Source organism: Haliotis cracherodii, unplaced genomic scaffold (assembly GCF_022045235.1).
Source record: "Haliotis cracherodii isolate W230 unplaced genomic scaffold, xgHalCrac1.p SCAF_7, whole genome shotgun sequence".
Taxonomy (NCBI): Eukaryota; Metazoa; Mollusca; class Gastropoda; order Lepetellida; family Haliotidae; genus Haliotis; species Haliotis cracherodii.
In genome coordinates, this window is record NW_027266330.1 from 1,770,796 (window position 1) to 1,791,270 (window position 20,475).

At 40.1% G+C, this 20,475-nt stretch overlaps 2 protein-coding genes across 2 annotated transcripts; one reads left to right on the forward strand and one right to left on the reverse strand.

Moving 5' to 3' along the window:
* Positions 1–6,566: 6,566 nt before the first annotated feature.
* LOC139448328 (scavenger receptor class F member 1-like) lies at positions 6,567–11,046 on the forward strand. The gene is made up of 4 exons (XM_071229875.1): positions 6,567–6,615; positions 7,204–8,163; positions 8,375–8,537; positions 10,854–11,046. Exons 1-4 carry the CDS (start codon positions 6,579–6,581, stop codon positions 11,044–11,046), a joined length of 1,353 nt encoding a protein of 450 aa, XP_071085976.1. The 5' UTR covers positions 6,567–6,578.
* A 7,274-nt stretch (positions 11,047–18,320) lies between these two features.
* On the reverse strand, positions 18,321–19,637 carry LOC139448321 (uncharacterized). The gene has a single exon (XM_071229873.1). The coding sequence runs from the start codon at positions 19,635–19,637 to the stop codon at positions 18,321–18,323; it is 1,317 nt and encodes a 438-aa protein (XP_071085974.1).
* Between the last annotated feature and the right edge of the window lie 838 nt (positions 19,638–20,475).

Below are 20,475 nucleotides of genomic sequence, written 5' to 3' on the forward strand. Positions count from 1 at the left end.
ACAATAAACCGGGCTCTCTTGTTTCTTTTCATAACAAAGTACAATTCCTGCCCAATCAACAACTACCTATTCACGGATGGGGCATGCAACGGAAAATATAACTCATCTGTAAAATCAGTTCCCTCAAAAAAAAAATATGTCAATGAAATTGCTGACTGTGACTCACTGCCTGATTCACTCACTAAGTGTTACTCAAGCATTTCCGTTTGTAATTTGTATGGTGACTATTCAGCCAGTGCTCGATTAAATTATTCGGTGCGTATTTGAATACTCTTTCAAAATATGAAAGGATACCGTCTGCCTAGTCCTGACAGAGTTCTAGTCCCTTTGAGTCTCGCTGTTCTGCAAATATGTCACCGTGGAGCCTCGCAGTTGTATATATATGTCACTATACAAATATTTCTTTCTACTATATTTTGGAAAATATTTTGTATAATTTTAAATAACCGTTTACGGCGGTATACTTTGAGAAGATCCGAGAAGCACAGGCGGGATTCCGTAAAGAAAGCTGTACGTCTGATGACATATTTACTTTACAATGTCTGGTGCAGAAATATAAGAGATTTTATTGTTAATTTGTATATTTAAAAAAACAACTTTCGATTCTATTAATTGAAGTATAATTTGGCATTCAATATTGAAGAATGGAATAAATGGAGACTTATTCATAATATTAAGGAATATGTATTCAAATATAAAAGCTGCAGTGTGAATTTGTAACACATCAATTGGGGAATATTTTGAATCAATATAGTGGTGTCAGACAGGGCCGTGTCTTCATTCTTTTTCTCTTTGCTATACACATTACGAAATTTCCTACATTAGTTGTGTATATCTTGGCGTTTATAAGTAAATATGGATCAAACGAAGGCATCTCGCTCGTGGACAAATATATCACAGTTGAGTCTTGCTGTAATTAATAAATATATCGCTGTGACACTTCGATGTCATTCACATGTTCGTAATGTGTTGATTTATCGTGGGGCGGTAGCACTGTATCGTCTCGCGGTTATAAGCGACTTCTACAATGACATGTTCTATACGTTGCATTATAACCTTGTGTTCAAGGGCTGAAAGGCGTTAACTGCATTTCCGTTATGTGAGATGTTTGCCCTCGAAGATCACAAACGTATCACTCGGGTGTACAAAAGGCTGTGTAGATTTAAGCACTGAGGAAACATATCTGTGTAGCTGACGGGCATATGAACATGTCCATTACACTCTCGTGTTAACACGTTAGGACAAAAAGGCTTCTCACAGAGCATTCCGAATAACATTGCTTTAAAACATCTTTCGTAACAGGATAACGTCTAATTCTTAAAACGAACATTTCGAACATGTTAGACAAGTTGTGGGTGTCCTCGTAGGTGGAAACTGTGCCCTTCTCTCTGGTTTGTTTTGCCTACTTCCGTGAAATCAAAGAAAGGAAACGTAAATATCAACTCAGCTCTGATGAGTCCATTTCGTTCAACACTACTATCGTAAACGAGTATAGTTCACAAAGCATTTGGTTGAACCGACTGTTGACTTTATATGAAATGCCCAAATCTATGTTGTTAATATGTGTAACATATGTATTACCAGGTGATTTCAAAACTGAAACGCAGAGACTAGCCTGTAAATCTGTTTGCGCATAACCATAGTGTGGAAATGCCAGTAGTTAGGTGTTACCACATTGGTAACAATGTCTTACTTGGCAAGTACAAGTTGATATTGTTCTATTCTATGATAGTATATTACCACCTTATATTCAATCATAGTATGGAGAATTTTGATTAAAAGAACCAGAATGTTGAGCTTAATTAAAACAACAGCTCCACGACCCGTCACCCAACTCCAAACCCAACCACCAACGCACACCCCAACAGACCAATACACGTCCAACCCCTGAGTCTCCAATGGTCGCCGCCTATTTTTTAGAGCGCACCTGTTGCAATCTTTAGATATCAATGTCCACACTTGTGTATACATCAGTAAAAATAAAATGTGACCAATTTCTTTTAGGTATACATTTCCTTACATTTTAAGGAATGAAATGGCTATTTAATTAACCTTTTTATAATCGATTGCCATAATTAATATTTCTCGATTCTCCAAAGGAAATATGTATATGCTGTAGTATGTCACATCCATAAAGCATCTTATAGGGCGAATAAGACCATAATTGTCAATTACTATGTTCAAACAAATAGCTGATTATTAAGAGTTTCATAAATTCTATGCCATTTTAGATGATATTAGTAACAGTACTACATACCTGTACCCATTTTGCAGAAGTGCATTATTTTACTGGGTGAAACGATATTGAAGAGATACGCAAATTATAAGTCAAGATTGAAACAGTAAACTACTGTATGAACTGAATGCGTTGTGTTCCAATTCACCCGCACCTCAAAGGAAATAACAAATATGTACAACGATGTTGATGTTGACATAACTAATATGACATCACTACCGGTAATCTCCCGTCATAACGTAGCGAGTTCACTGATAGCAGTACGCGCAATGTTTGGAGTAGGTTTTACCGTGATGCTGGGATCTATACATAAATGAGTCATGTAAGTTAAGTAATCAGAATTCAGCTGAAATCAACAAGTTCTGTTTGTTTTTACGTGGAAGGGCAGACCAACGCCTTCGCAAGTGTGCGTCAATCATGGCGTCACGTTGAACGATTTCTGTTGACTTTTCCAAATAAGTATCTAATTATTAATTCGCCAATTCTTGCAACGATTATCGGCCTATGTATATTCGCAATAATATTAGCTAATGGATCCAACAAATTGACGACTGACTGAATCTCTCGGAATAGTAGATTTTGCTCTGTTTACATTTTCAAACAAGACGGCACACTGGTAGGTTTCAGAGCACAGGGTTTGGTTTCACACTTAAAAATGTCGTTGATTTCAATAGGACCGTTTGTATAAGTGGTTTAGACAATTATCAGTTGATTGTTTATGATATGATGAATTCAGGGATGTGTTGTTGAAATATACCTGATGTGGCAGGCATCTCGACTTATCCGACACAAATCGTGATTTTGCAAAACTATCATAGTTATTACGTCTCGAAAACGAATATAGGTTACTGGGGTCTTTTCGGAATTAGCATTGCCGTTTGAACAAAGAGCTGACACCCGATAGTTGTGTAATTGACCTTTTCATGTTATACGTTATTTGAATAAAATGCAAAATGGCAATATTTTCGTTGTACACTATCTCCCGATGTCTTTTTTGTACAATATGCTTTGCCTAAAATAGTTGTGAATGACATCACATAAAAGATACTTTCGCAATATCCAAACATGTGACGTGTATTTGTGTGTATGATGAATTTTAAGTTTTAGAAACGTATTATGGACTTAATATCATATTGGTCTGCACCACAGTGTACAGTCACATGAACGGTCGTTTAAAAACACTATGAACAGTTTAACCTTGAGATTTACACAGATGCAAATGTCAAAATATATAATTCGATACAGGGTTATTTTACATACCTACTTTTCATAGATCCTTTATTGAGTGGTGACAGTTGGGATATCAAAAAACAGAAGTTAGGGACGTGAATCGGAATCGCCATATTTACAACTTGTCACATGACAATAGAGCTTTTCGTACAACGGTGCACAGTCAAATGTTGGACCGACTTGCCTGTCAACACGATGCAATCTGTTGCATGTAACACATTGTATACAACTGGCTATAGCGTGTGAATGTCCCTCAGTGTGGGGACGGTGTTTCACGGCAGTTGGCAGACTCCAGGACAGGCTTGGGGGACAACAGAAATGTTGTAACAATATGGATATTCAGACCCAACCTTCATCCCTACAAGTACATGACGCAGAAGCATACACACCATACGGACATTACACAATGTTTCCAAAGAATCTCGTCAGAATGATGACATTGAATATTGCTGAAAGAAAATGGATTATTTGTTCTTTTAAAAATGTAAATCCTTATATAGTACAGAACTAAGTGCGAGAGTTCTGCTGTATAACAGCATAATGTATTGTTAAACAATGTTTTAATTGTATTACGGTGTTACTGTTAAGGTTCAGTAGAAGTTCAGAACATTGTGTTTTAACAATAATTAATGGTCAGGAATGTAGTATTATCTAATGTAAGCGCTGGTGTCGAGATTACTATATGTTGATTCTTTTGGAGTCAAGTGTAATCTGGAATATTCTACATCAGCTAGAGATTATTCCAGCAAGGCGTGGACGATATCTAGGCGACATCAGTGGGCAAACAGACACGCATCTCATCTCGGAGTACGTCAAGAGCAGCACTTGTTTGAAGATCTTTTTGTCACCTTGGATATCCAGCTTACGCCTTTTTTGGAAGCTTGACAACTTTTGCTGCTAGGTGGAAATGTGTTATCACTGACTTGCTATTACCACTGCATTATTATTATACTCTCTTCTGTGGTTTCGATTTCCTATTGAAAAGTCAACAAGACAACCTATCGAGGTGCAGTGTGTCACCAACAAGGAAGCAGGGATTAGTTTCAGTTAACGCGTCCATTTGGGAAAACAGCAGAGGAGAGGTGTGGCGCAAATGAGCACGGTGAGACCCAGGCAAAATGATTATTACAAACTTGACACATGTTTCTTGTTAAACACCAAACGAATTTCAGCTCTTTCAATAATCAAGTCTTGTCCAAACAATTAAGTACTTTACAGCATGAACATGTGCTGAGTTTCCTGGACCTTTATGTGATTTATGTGTAATGACATATTATCATATAATTTAGATTCTGCCTGCCTTTACGTGAACCACAAGTTAGGATGGCATCTAATGGTAGCTTATGCATCAATGTTTTGGAAGCTTTACTACGGCCTTGAATGATTAAATCCTGATGAAACAACTTTTGAGTAAGCGTCGAATGATACTGTAGGAATATTGCTTTGGATAGAAGTAAAGCTGACAGTCCAGGTGGTTCCGGAACACCAAATGTATGCTGTAGACAGTAACATTATCTGTGAGAAGATACTGGTACCCTAGACCCCTCCCTTTTAAAATTGCTGGGCCCGCCCTTGATAAGATTGGGGGTTGGGGAGGTGGAATCGGGTTCAACTGAGATACCATAACTCAGCGTAACATGAATACTCCGCTCAAACATGGTACAGTGACTCTGAGCCGACCAGTTCGTGTATTGTCCCCTCAATGCCGAGTGCCAGGCAAGGAAACAACACGTACCATCCATTAACGTCATCCATTAACGAAATCATGCGACCAGGGGTCAAACCACCGACGGTCGGCTCTCCGGGCACACGCTCTATCAATGCAGACCAAGTGGATGTGCGAATAAGATGAAGAACACTACATGAATATATGTATATCTGTCATCAGATGAGAGATGGGTCTTTTCTCATCAATATTCTACATGACAATTAAATGGGTGTTGCCAAGCAATAGGTCTTAAATTATTTATTGTTTCAAACTGTGATCAGGGACATAATCATTTCTTTTCCTTACTTAGTGCTCCAACTTCTATCAAAGAAGACATAATCATAGTAAACTTAATTATCAGCATTTACAGTGTCCACTTGAGTAAAACACTATTGCCTACTTCTCTCAACAACTTTACATCATGGTTTCTTGATAGATGGGAGTTTATGAAAAAGACATGGCTGTCAATAGGTTCACATAATGCAATTGATTTTCCTAATCTGTGATATTAATGATAATGAAACATACTTGTCTGTTAACCTCTAGCTCGGTTATCCTGTGAAGAACATGTCAATTTATGAGACAACAGTGTGTGTTTTACTCTGACCTCATTATATAAACGAAGAATTGGACAAAACATCATGACATACAACTACTCTAATATGTTTGACATATTTTGCAGGAAATATTCATATTATAAATTGCTTTTTGAAAACAAAGTAGAAAGGATGGTGACCTGACACTTGACAGGGAAACTGAAATTATCTGATAAACTATTCCATGTTCTATTTTTACCATCAATTCAATGTAATGTCTAATTACATGATTTTGAGAGCACGACCATTCAGTTTCACTCGTCATATTTTCACAATGGGAACACGAAAGTACAACCTTTGATGTGACAAACCTACCCATTGTATGTGAAGTAATAATTTTACAAGCACGATCATATTTGCATATTTGAGGTGACCTGTGATTCCCAGTGCAGCCGATTGTTGATGCCTGTCAGTAGCTGTGCTAGAATGAGTGAGTGAATATGGTTTAACGCTGCTTTTAGCAATATTCCAGCAATATCACGGCAGGGGACACCAGAAAGGGGCTTCACACATTGTACCCATGTCGGGAATCGAACCCGGGAACCACAAGGCTACCCGGCCGCCCGTAGCTGTGCTAGAGCACTATAATGGTTTAATTGGATAACGTTTAGACATATGTGACTTTTATTTGTATTAAAAACCTAAGATGAAATACATGAACAGTCAGCTAGTAATTATCACATCATATGTATGACTTAAGGAGCGTAAACCTGAAGGTTTGTCGAGATTGTATCCACAACACTTGACATTCATAAGCTGTTTTAATTTGATTCATTTCAGTTTCAGGAATACAATGTGGCATCTTGGGATGATCGTGACAGCGTGTATGCTAGTCACCACACAAGGTAAACAGATGAGTTGTCTATATACATTGTGCTGGATAAGGTAGGGCATCCTCTTTGGGGGTTGTGGGGGTTGGTGTGTGTGTGTGTGCGTGCGTGCGTGCGTGCGTGCGTGCGTGCGTGCGTGCGTGCGTGCTTGCGTGCGTGCGTGCGTGCGTGCGTGCGTGCGTGTGCGTGTGTGTGTGTGCAAGCATGTTGACTTAAATTTGTTGTTAAATAACGATGCCATCTGACATTGCACAGGTAATGAATGCACCTTTGTTGTATGTGGGAATCATATTCATGCTTTTGGTTATAATGTTCTTCGTTATTATAGATATTTGATGGTACAAAATGTCACTCATGAGCTGTCCTCACACTGCTTGGTAGATTTTCTACACCTCCCCCGCAAGATTGTAGACTTTTCTGAAACCCAACCAAGTACACGTGAATGTTGCTGAGACATATCTGACCGCAATAAGAAGATAAACTGCTTCCACTGCACTGGGACTATCAGCATCACTAATTTCTAATGTACAGCAGCTCAATGTGTGGTTTTGCTGTAACTGTAGGAAAACTATATATATTCATAAAAGGTATATTCTTTTCTAGGTGCTAGTTGTACGGGTAATCAGCAATGTTCCGACTGTGATGCGCAGACACAAGGATGCCTCACAGACTGCCATAGAGGATATTTCGGCGCCACATGCATGGATGTTTGCAGCACAAGGTGCAGGAACAACACATGTCACCTGCTTCCCGACAGGGGGATTGCGAGATGTACTGATGGCTGCATCCCGGGATTCCAAGGCCCAAACTGCCAGAGGCCATGTTACACTCACCAGGAAGACTGTACCAGATGCCCAGGTGGATGTGATGGGGAGTTTTGCCAGATGGGTGGAACTTGTTTCTCTGGTTGCAGCGACTCATACTACGGAGCAAGATGTAGGACGTGTTCCAGCAGATGTAAGTCCTGCAACAGGATCACAGGAACATGTGAGGAGTGTCAGCCTCCATATTCTGGACTGGCCTGTAGATCCTCGTGTGAGCACTGTGTCGGTGGATGTGAGAGTGGCTGCCAACAGGGATGCAGACAAGGATTCTATGGAGACAACTGTACTGAAGCATGCAGTGACACCTGCCGAGCTGATCCCTCCCTGTCTACTGATGAACAATGTCCTGAGGGAGACTCATGTACCCCTGAGTGCCACAGCCAGACTGGCGAGTGTGTTCACGGTTGTGTAGATGGCTGGTACGGCCCGAAGTGTTCAAGGCGATGCAACTCTAACTGCAAACATCAAAGGTGTAACCGCGCAGGTGCGTGTATTGAAGGATGTGCACAGGGATATATTAAGTATGGATGTGAACGATGCCTGGAGAAGTGCCTTACCTGTGCCTTAAACAACGGACCTTGTTGCAATGGTTGCAACAGTGGTTTAGCTGGGGATGGTTGCAACCTATCATGCAATTTATGTCAGGATGATATTACTGACACGAGGAGTACAGGAGTACAGGAGTATAGTTTGTTTGTTTGTTTGTTTGCTGGATGTATACAGGAATGTGGTATCACTAGCAATCTCCTTCTGGATCCTTTAAAACGGGTTAACCTGGAACTTGTAAAAGTTTTTAAATCGTAGAACGCAAATATGGGAAACCAGGTCACGCTTTGATACATGACCGATTAATATTGTATCTCACTTCCTTCGATCGATGCAGTTTGGACACTTTGTGATTTACAATCCTGAGCATGTTAAAATACATACACCCACTCACTTCTTGACAGACACTATGTTCTATAATTGTGATTTGTTACCTATTTCAGATGTGCAGAACCCAGGGGCCTCCAACACTGTGACCTTGACACTAGTTGTGTTGAATATTATTATCATCCTGGTGGCTAGTGTCACATGTTACCTCTGCTACCGTAAAGGATTGAGTACGAAAAGGTTTGTTCTTGTCGAGGAAGCTCCAGTCAATGGTGTCCGCATTTCACTTGTGAGCTACAACCGAGCACGCTCTTTCTTACACACCTGTGGATGAGAAACCCATTTGAGATAACTGGTATCAAACATATGTGTGAGATCAAATTCCAGGCCCGTGATTGGCTACTCCATGGTGATGACCTGGAGTCAGATGATGACGGACTACTTTCCTGAGTGTAAGTCATTCATAAGTAGCTCGTGCTTCAGTCGAATGTTCACCTACGTCTGTATTGAACAGCAAGACCGTGTAATTAATAATAAAAATAAACAAACTCGTCTTCGTTTGCGAGTTTGTTTGTTATTATTATCAGTTACATTATCTGTTGTTATGGCAACGTTTTTCAGAGTGTAAACCCCCTGGATGCCACAGCGACACATATGTCCCTTCTCTTCAACCCTCACTTCGAAATCGAATAAAATTCAAAATACATCACGCAGAATCTTCACAGTTTTGAATTCCCCCTTCTGTTTATCATTTACTGTCATTTTAGGCAATTCAAAATTACTGAAAGTGACTGAAAGTTAGGTACATTGTAAATCTCGCCAAATCACAATTCACGGCGTTTTATACATATTTACTGTGTGTTTAGAATCTAAATATCGGATATTTACTCGAATAATTAAAGTAGAAAAATAGCATATTAGTGATCACGGGTATCACATCACCAATGATAATTCTAAAACGTCGCTGATAAGCCTAGAATCGTTTAGAATGTTTTGGAAAATACGCATACACGAACGCCGAAGTGTACGATCAGTCATATTGGATTGTGTTTACAAAATGCCGGTCATGAGACGCCTATTCGATCAGGTATATTTCAAACTCAGCTGCTATACATGCATCCCTTAATTCCTCATAAATTTTCGAAACAATGGATAAATGGTCTTTGTCACCAATGCAAATTATCTAGATGAAATCATGCGAAATAAATTAGGTATGGAAACGAAAACTGTGCTCGGAAAACTGTACTTGCTGAAATGTAAACAAAGCAAAATTCAGATTTTACACTGTGTAGCATTTTTAGAGATACTTTAAACCAATTGTTGCATACGCTGGCTCCATCACGCGTTTGAGAATATTCATGGGAAGAGTATCGTTGCACTAATTATGGATTTACACATATATACATTACAATGATGTGGTAAATTCAACAGAAGCCGTAAAAGTTTCCGTCCTGTGTGACGCCATGACTGACGCCAAATCACGCACAACGATGACGGTAGTTGTCTGCATTTCTGACTAATTCTCTTTGTTACAATGGAAAACATGGTAAACAAATAACATTAAGCAGATTGTCAGAATGTTTCTGATTACTTACGTGAAACATTTATGTGTATACGATCCCTCAATCAACGAAAATCCTCCTCTGGAAATCCCGCGTACTGTTGTCAGTGAACACGCCATTTTGTAAAAGTCGGTCACCGGTAGTGATGTCATACGGAAGTAAACATTGTTGTACATATTTGGTAATTTCTTTGAGGTGTAAACTTTCAACTTGGCACATAGTGTGTTCTTGGTTTTTGTCTAGTTTGCATTTTCATCATCGCCTTGATAATCCACATATATGACGGAAACATTTTTGTGTAGGGTCACATTATTTATGAGTAGCAAGCAGCACATAGGATGACGTCACTTATGACAGAGGTGTGATGTATTAATGCGCTACTGCAATCATGAGAATAGACAAAATTCATCGGTTCGATGCTAAAAAGGTGCGATTTTAGGGTGTGTAAGAAACAGATTACTGTACTCGTGCCTGTCAGATACCATTGATCTTACAACTCGTTGTTACAAAGCGTATCTTACTCGCTTTCGCTCGTTAGATACGTTTTGAAACAACTCGTTGTAAGATCAATGGTATCTGATAGACACTTGTGTAGTAATCTCTATTTCTACGAGCGTATACATTCTTGTTCAAAAGTTGTTAGATCAAACTGACAACATTCAATGCCTTTGTAAAGCGTAGTTGGAAGCGTACAACAGACTTTGCTTTTAGCGGATATTTCTAATGATTACGAACAAAACATTTTTGTTGGTATTGACTATATATAGTGTCAAATGGCATGTTTTTCTCATCGAGTAAGCGGACAACGTTGTGATGTAAACGATTGGTAGATGAATAGACGTAAAGTAAAATATCAAATCTATTTTCTTTTCTAATACAACACATGACCGCTAAATACACAATTGATAATTTAAAACATCAGTGCATAATTGTGCGTGTGCATTAATAAATATGTTGTTCTTGTGTTTGACAAAGTGAAACATTCTGTTTACAGGAAACACGGTACTAATGATGAGGCCGTGAACGCGGCTAGGACAGATGCCCCCAGCAGGGAATACATGTTGCTACATCACTATGAGGATATAACTGAGGGAGAAAGAGTTGGTCAGCTACCAGACCAGAACCCAGAAGGCGCCAGTACAGAGCAGTGTCGACTTGTTCCTGTCACCGAATTTTCCCTTGATTGATATCATAGATGACGTCAGTCCAGATAGCTCTGCCAGGAGCTCACTGTCATAAAGACAGCTGATCTGTGAGCACTATGTTTGGTCTTTGCATGAATAAAAAATACTATTCTGAACATGCTATGAAAATGTGCTTCGCACCTAGGAACCTGCAGACGAAAGCTCTAACTTCTTTAACGTAAAACAGATCACACGAAACTATACGTTTGTTTAACTTTCATAAAGCCAAATGTTATTTAAACAAATAACCTCCAAAAATGGCGTTGAATGTACGTACGATACTTTACAGTGGCTGCTGCATCAGGCTTATACGGCGGGCGTTTTCAATGTCATAATTTACACAATAGAATACATTGCTTGACGTCATGTCAGTCAATGCTCAAGTGTCAAAACAACGATGTCGTAAAATGTTGTAAAAGAGATGCACTGTGAGCGTTAAAGACTATTTATAGTGGAATTATGAATCAGTGTTAAGTCATCTTAGTGATATGCTTTCTTCGAACATGTAAAATACTGTACATATATTTCACATGGTCTTCTTTGTTTCCGCATTTCAATACGTTTGTATTTTGCCTTATCTCTACATTACGTTTTTGTCATGTAAATTTAATTACTCAATATCATTTGCTTTTTGTTTATTGTTTCACACCGCACTCTAACTGTGCGACAGCCAGAAACTCCAGTGATTGACATCATCAGCTTCGATCCAAGCAATTGGCATACGAGGTCACCGAGCCTGATCACCCGATCCATGTATTCACCTCTTACACGTACAAGTATTGAGGGGGCACGGGTAGCCGGTCGTCTAAGGCGCCGCGACTCGCTGTGCATAGTTGCTGCGTCCCTTGGGCACGCCAGAAATCTATGATTGTGGGTTAGAATCACGGTTCGCCCCAATTATGTTTTTACGTTTGTCAGCACCATACCTGTGCTCGTGGATTTCACCGAAGTGGTAAACATCTGAGACCTGCATCACGTCGGGCTTTCCTCCCACATTAAGCTGACACACCGCGATATTACTGGAATAGTGTTAAAGGCGGCGTTAAACCCAACTCAATTACTTACAAGTATTGGTTTTGAACGATGTACTATGACACGCGAGCCACACGATAAAACTCATCACAAGCATAGCTTAGTGGATATGTCGTTAGGTACACCCCACGACAAGCATAGCTTAGTGGATATATCGTTAGGTACACCCCACGACAAGCATAGCTTAGTGGATATTTCGTTTGGTACACCCCACGACAAGCATAGCTTAGTGGATATATCGTTACGTACACCCCACGACAAGCATAGCTTAGTGGATATATCGTTACGTACACCCCACGACAAGCATAGCTTAGTGGATATATCGTTATGTAAAGCGCACGACAATCATATCTTAGTGGATATATCGTTATGTAAAGCGCACTCTGTGACAATCATAGCTTAGTGGATATATCGTTATGTAAAGCGCACGACAATCATATCTTAGTGGATATATCGTTATGTAAAGCGCACTCTGTGACAATCATAGCTTAGTGGATATATCGTTATGTAAAGCGCAGGACAATCATAGCTTAGTGGATATATCATTATGTAAAGCGCACTCTGTGACAATTATAGCTTAGTGGATATATCGTTATGTAAAGCGTACAACAATCATAGCTTAGTGGATATATCGTTATGCACAACCCACGACAATCATAGCTTAGTGGATATATCGTTATGTAAAGCGCACGACAAGCATATCTTAGTGGATATATCGTTAGGTATACCCCTTGACAACAATATCTTAGTGGATATATCGTTACGTAAACCGCACGACAAGAAAAGGTTTCTGGACAAGGGCATACACATATGTAAATATTTTGGAGTAGCATATGCCTTTAAGTAACAAAAACATCACCCGATATGTTTGACGCTGTCATTGTACACTCACACTATAACATAGGGTCACAGCGACATCGTAATGACTGCTTCTTTAACTTTCTTCTCTGCTATATGTTAGAAACCTAACCTTCTGACGAAATCATATTTCAGTTCTTTAGAGCGGTAAGTTCAAGATAAAAAATACCAAGAGTAAAGAATAAACAAATGAAACTTCTTCAAATTGCCTTTAACTTGTATCCGACTGCACCACACAGTACACGACAGATAAGTATGAGTTGTCTCCCCTGTTTGCCAATAACGAAAGTAAGAACTTATGTATATTGATCGTCGACGTTGCCGACACGAACAGAGAAAACAAACATATACAAACGGAAAAAAGTAACATGTCAAGTTCAATAACAATATTGTTTTCGGCAATTATTTTATGTATCTTTCAACACATGTTCATGAAGACACCACCTCGCACAATTTCGATGTTTGCATGTTTAACGCCGCACTCAGCAATATTCCAGCTATATGACGGCGGTCTGTAAATAATCGAGTCTGGACCGGATAATCCTGTGATTGACATCGTGAGGATCGATCCACTCAATTTCGATGGTTGACATGCATCGCGATCCCGTTAGTCGCCTCTTACGACAAGTAAAGGGAGGAAGAATAATGGTATGGAGTGGCATCACGCCTTATTGGAGAACTTAACATATCATTGTTGATGACAATGTGAATGGCGTACGCTAACGGGACGACATTGGTCGAGATCATGTTCTACCCTTTATGCACATACAGGTGCGGAACGTCACCTTGCAGCTGGCTAATGCCCGCCCACGTGCTGCACGTGTTGTAACAGACGTCTCGAGGCAGCGTAACGTAGCTGTACTGCCGTGGCCGGCTGTTACTCCACACCACTCACCCAAAGAACATGTCTGGGATGAGATCTAGCGATGCCAACGACAGGACCAGAACCAGCCGGTTACGCAAGCCCATTTGATTCAAATTTTTTGTCATTTGCAACAAGATCCTCCAGGCTGTTTTCAATCATCTTCTTGTTACCTTTTTCCAGGGTGTTGTCTATGACAAAACAGTGACCAGACGAATGACCATTTAATGAAGATATTGTAAATAACATCACACTTAGAAAACTATATATCAAGCACCCTTACAGTTTTCCGTTAGTATATATTAAAGTACCTTCCGATGAATAATTTGCTCACTGACATATTACATCCCCGTACTGCTGTGTTTAGGTCATCTGGCATGAATGTGACTGAACAAACTCAGACGTATACCGTGTGTACTTGATATTCCGATTAAATTATGTACATGGTACTAGACATGAACAATGACATAGTCTTTACGATATTTACTGTCCCTGGAGGACAAAGCATGAGGAAGTTAAAGTCGAATTGCAGGAAAACACTTGTCGACAATCAATTGGGTTGGTAAGTTGCTGTATTGTCTGTGGAGTTGAAATAGATTCGGTTTCAGTTCGGGTCGTACTTCACTCTGGGTTGGGTGAGTGGGTGAGTCAGGTTCGTTTACCGTCGATTTGAACAGTACTTCAGTTATATCACATGGAGGAAACCTGAAGTGTTGTATGGATTTGAACCGCGAGTGATACATCGAGGGGAATCAGTAGATAGAGGAGTAATTACCCGAAGTGAGATCACATTACACACACACACACACACACACATGCACACACGTAGACACTCACACATAGACACACACAGACACACACACATAGACTCACACTCACACATAGACACACACAGATACAGACACACACACATTGACACACACAGACACACACACATAGACACACACACACCGTATTCGTCTACTAAATACGAAGTAAAGTGTTGGTATCACTGCTCCATAAAGTCTTCCGTTTGAGTTGTGGATGTAAGAAATGTCCCAACAAATTTGATCTCAGCAATCTCTCCTATTAATACAGCCCCACTTTAACAGTTCCTTTCTCCCGAATTTCATACTTCAAGTGGTTAATACTATCGTCTCGTATATTAAAGAGGTAAATAGTGATTACTACTCGAATATCAGTCAGATACCATTTATCTTACAACGAGTTATTTCATTAATACGCTTTGAAAGTTGTAATATAACTAGTACCTGACAGGCACGAGAGCAGTAATCTGTTTCTTACACACCCTAAAATCGCACCTTTTTAGCATAATACAACGGTCAAAAGTGACGTCATCCGATGTGCTTACTACTCATAAACAATGTGACCCAACCCAAAATGGTTTCATCCATATCTGTAGATTATCAAGGCGATGACGATAATGCAAACTAGTGAATACTTTTCCTTCAAAGAAATTACCAAATATGTACAATAACGTTGACTTAAGTATGACATCATTACCGGTGACCGACGTTTATGTGGCGCGTTCACTGACATGGTGCGGGAGGATTTCCGTTGACTGAGGGATCGTACGTAAGTGTGTCGTGTTAGTAATCAGAAACAATACGACAATCTTGTACTGTTATTTGTGATTTGTTATATGCAACCAAGAGAATTTGTCAGAAGTGCAGATAACTGGGCCTACCGTCGTCGTTGTGCGTGATTTTGCGTCAGCTATGGCGTCACACAGGACGGAAACTTTTACGATTTCTGTTGAATTTACCTGATCACTGTAATGTATCTATTTGTAATTCCATAATTAGTGTCACGATACTCTTCCCATGAATATCTTTAAACGCGTGAGACAATGTATGCAACAATTAGACGAATGGATAGCTCTAACAGGAGAAAATGCTACACAGTGTAAAATCTGAATTACGACATATCTAATTTTCAGAGGTCACGTCAAGTAACAACAAACTGGGGCCCTCGCTACTAGTTGATAAGACCCCTGTGACCTCTACCCCTCATCCTCACCCCATATAACCTCTCCGGGCAGTGACTTCGTCTTCCCCTGTGACCTCTTCCCCTCATCCCCACCCCGTCTCACCTCTCCGGGCAGTGACTTTGCCTTCCCCCGTGACCTCTACCCCTCATCCTCACTTCATTTCACCTCTCCGGGCAGTGACTCCGTCTTCCACTGTGAACTCTACCCCTCAACCTATCAGTTATCTCAAACGGGTTTCTCACCCACAGGTTTATAAGAACAAAACATATCATCTCCCTCTGGATGATAAGGAAAACAATCACGACATTTGCCATTAAAAACCTGACGTGAACAACCAACTGGGGCTCTCTCTGCTGGTTGATCTTCCCCTGTGACCTCTACCCATCACCCTCAGTCCGTCTCGCGTCTCCTGGCAGTGATTTCGTCTTCCCCTGTGACCTCTACCCCTCACCCTCAGCACGTCTCACCCATCCGGGCAGTGACTTCGTCTTCCCCTGTGACCTCTACCCCTCATCCTCACTCCGTCTCACCTCTCCGGGCTATGACTTCGTCTTCCCTTGTGACCTCTACCCCTCATCCTCACTCCATCTAACCTCTCCGGACAGTGACTTCGTCTTCCCCTGTGACCTCTAGCCCTAAACTTCACACCGTTTCACCTCTCCGGGCAGTGACTCCGTCTTCCCCTGTGACCTCTACCCCTCACCCTCACCCTCACCCCGTATCGCTTCTCCAGGCAATGATTTCGTCTCTCTGCGTTTACTTGCATTTGAAGAAGGTTGAGCACACAGTGTAAAGTTACCTGAATTAGCGTGTCGACATTTGATATGCCAACGGATATGATATTCCAATGTAAACTGTGAGGGGCCCATAGTTTCCAGTTAGGAAGCTGCCTCATGCCTAGCTTACATTTTAGATTATATCTGTGAAACCGAGAGATATATGTTGCCGTAAATTATCTTTCCTTCAAAAGACTTTACATGTTCAGGAAGTAAAACACACTCTTTTAATTTATGACGAAATAATACTCTTATTGTCGTTTCTTAAACACAGGCGTAAACCGGACAGGTAGTTTGATTGGACAAGACTTCATGATTGGTCTGTTTAATCCACGAACACTTTCAGGCTTGACATTCACACCCACCACCAGGCGTGGAAAGCATATGTAGCTGGTATGCGCACTTTCTGTACAATCATGTTTCACATTTCATTACAGTGTTTATATCCACAGGAACGTATGGAACGTATGCCTTAAAATGCAATATATGAATGAGATGCAACATATGAATGTGTTCAAACCACATCATCGTAAAATACAGCTTTCGCACCAATCTTTTTTCCTCGTAAATCATTTAGAGATATCAATTGCAAATGCCTCGAAATCGTTCGCAAAGGTTTCCCAACGCTGACGAAGTATGTTATTAATTTCATTTTTTTTAAATCGGACAGGCATGTCATGATATAGTCAAATGCCATTTGACCACCGTTTCAAATAAAAATCTTGAAGTGTTAAGTTTAACGTCATTTGAACTGGGTGATGTCAGATTTTACTCATCATTTAAGACTGATCTCACTTTACTTTTACCTTAACATTTGGGTCTACCTTACAAGATGGACTTGCCAATGAAGAAAACATATCTATATCAGTTTAGCTCGTATTTTGTTAACTATACAAAAAACAAATATGGAACAGAAAACACAAGTTTAGAACAACAATAAGTTTATTACAAACTGAAAGACATGCATACAAAAGGTACAATAACAAGATTAAGCAACTCTTTAAAGCAAATAAGGCGCCTTATTCGACTTTGGTATTTTTATGAAGCCTTTTCCTAGTACATGAGCATGACCACGTCTTAGATGCTCACTTGAAGTTAAAACAATCTGCCTTTTTCTCACATTGAAGCCATATCGATATATGTATCCACGTCAGAATTATCAAATTCTCACGTGTCAGAAACAGAAAGGCTAATTGCCAGTTTGAACATGCCTGATAGTTTTCCGCACCTTTATAATTTGACATATAAAAGAGTACAGTGCTCCAGTAACTTTAACAAACTGCTGTTAGTTACTTGTGAGCAGCTTTCTTACACTAATTAAGGTCTCGCTGTCTTTGTTCATCACTAAGACGACTTGAGTTTGACATCCCTAAACATCATATTAAAAAAAACATTTCGTGGTGTTTCCCGTCTTGATAAAACTGGAATACTGCAAAAAGCAGCATAAATTTCACCCAAACAAATAGGTAACTTATCAGTGTCTCCTTTTGACAGCGGCATCAGTGGCTGATCTTATTTTGACCTCACTTGTCAAACCTTTGCTACAAATATATCAATTTGTTGAACATCCAACAACATGTCTAAGGTGTTAATGACAGACAGTGTACCATCTTTTGGTATGACACAGCAAGGGGGTAGAACGATCGATGTTCCGTTCTCCTGGCAGAGGCTGTCAACCAGAACATGGAAGTGTCCTACACTGATTTATGTATACATAGAAGAATACGCATGAATAACAGGGAGTGTAAGTCATCCTTTTTCAAAGATTTGCAAACCACTTTATCTCTGCTTTATCCGACCTTTGACCGTGATTTATCACACCTTTCAGGGTCCATTCAGTGCTAACAACATACCCTTTGGTAGATATTAGTTTGAAATACCAACATGGATTATCATCAAGTCGGAAGTTCTCATTCCCTACTTCGTATTCTTTCAGAGCACGTACAACCTGTGCTGTAACGTGATGCTCGGGTCCAAGGTGAATGTTGTGTGCTTTATAGATGCGAAATCCGGAGTCGTTAGAAAATCGGAAAGCTATTCTGATTTCTGCACCATGAGCTATGGCATATCTCACTGCCAGGATGGAACCGCTCACAACTGAAGTATTCCTTAGAGTGTGCAACACAAGGTCCCACTTCTTTGTATCCACAAACCAGGTTACTGGCTTCCTCTCTATTGTAGCTCTCTTATGAGTGACGTTCGATGCCCCCACAAAAGGACGATATGTCCTCATAGTTCCTGTAGTACTCACGACCCTGAACTCCCAGTTTAGATCCTCTCTAAAGTACTCTGCATTTCTTTTGGACAAGGATGATACCAAAAACACTGACAGGTGATCACCTGAGATTCGGATACCTTCTGCCTCCATTATTGTGTTATCAAATTTAACTTTGACGGAATGTCCACAGTCAGCAAAAAATGTTAAATGCATTAATGTGTTACTAAGAGATCCATTTCTCTCAGAGACATGCAGCGTGGTCCAACAGTCATCAACAAACCATTTCATTTTATAATGGCTACGGTTGTGGGACATCAACTTGTTATTCCCAATATACCATCTACTTTGGTAAAATGAATCTGAAGACGTTAGAATTAGAAAATACCAGTATGCATTGTTCTTAAATATGTAATGATTTCTGTATTGATGGTCACTAACGACCCAAATAGCCTCGCAACTGATTTCTCTTGGTTTAGGATGTTTTCTCGGTAGCACCTCGCAGTTGGCAGTATAAAATATGTTACTAATGCAGGAAATAGCAACAGAAGACCCTTGAAGAATATTTGTAGCAAGAGCGTCTATGTTCTTGACAGAAACATTTCCTTTGTACCCACTTGCATAAACTGGTGATGGATAGCGTATTTTATCCTTTTGCAATGCAAACCACATTATTGCGGTTTTTATGGTTTTATCAGATTTAGCCTTGCCACCAACGAAATATGTTTTCATCTGTATATGCCCTGTGGAACACACCATTATGAACGACCAGGACCCGGATGGATCGAAGTCATCTTCGTTATGGACAGAGACATGTGGCATAGACTGGCAGCAAGCATCTGCATCAACCTTTCTGCACATATCGAACTCAGCTGTGTTGTGGTAAGTATTATTCAAAACAAATCTGATTCTTCGCCCATGGAGAACGCTCTGTTGTAGGTCTCTTTTCTTTCCTGAAATCACACCACCGTTTTGGTCAGTGTGTAATACTTGCACCCATTTCAGTTTACACGGATCTGTCAAATTAAAACAAGAACATGAATATATACAGTTTCATCCTTACAAATACACCAAAGTGCTATAGAAGTACAAATTTCTAATTTAACTTTCTTTGGTGTCCAATCAGACAGTGGACAATACGACATCACAACTGGTGTCAACATCAGTCGATGACGATTATTGGAAATGACAGAATATGCTGACGAGATATACCAATGGGGTGGTCCAAGCATCAGGATATCAAAATGCATCAAAATGATATGCGGGGCGGTGCTCTTCAGTAAAGATACGCCTTTCAGCAAGATAGCACCCATTCCCTGTACAGCTACATTCATGCAGAGCATCCATAGGCGTCGTAATATAGAGAATGATATATGTTTGGCATTTGAGTCAGACTGAACACGTATGGGGTGAGCCCCAAAGATGCCTAACAAACAACGTCCTGTAATGATAAGTAACCAGAACAATTGCCGATAGTTTGCCGTCATTCTACAGATCTTGCATCTCCAGAACATACACGTCACAGCACAAGACTCCAGTTGTGAGTGGTTACCAATAGTTTGTAGGCAGGCTACTTGATTGTTACCGAAAACGTACTTGTATATGCCTCACCGAATCTGTTCTCACTGAATATAAGATAAAAACAATAAATTTTTGTCTATTCTCCAAAATGAAACCATCGGTATTCATGTAACACAAC

Bases quoted from the DNA above. Each gene is read 5' to 3' on its own strand.
- LOC139448328 (XM_071229875.1), top strand. From the start codon at position 6,579: ATGATCGTGACAGCGTGTATGCTAGTCACCACACAAG. The intron at 6,616-7,203 runs GTAAACAGATGA...ATTCTTTTCTAG, and splicing joins TATGCTAGTCACCACACAAG to GTGCTAGTTGTACGGGTAAT. The intron at 8,538-10,853 runs GTTTGTTCTTGT...TTCTGTTTACAG, and splicing joins AAAGGATTGAGTACGAAAAG to GAAACACGGTACTAATGATG.
- LOC139448321 (XM_071229873.1), bottom strand. From the start codon at position 19,637: ATGTGCAGAAAGGTTGATGCAGATGCTTGCTGCCAGTCTATGCCACAT.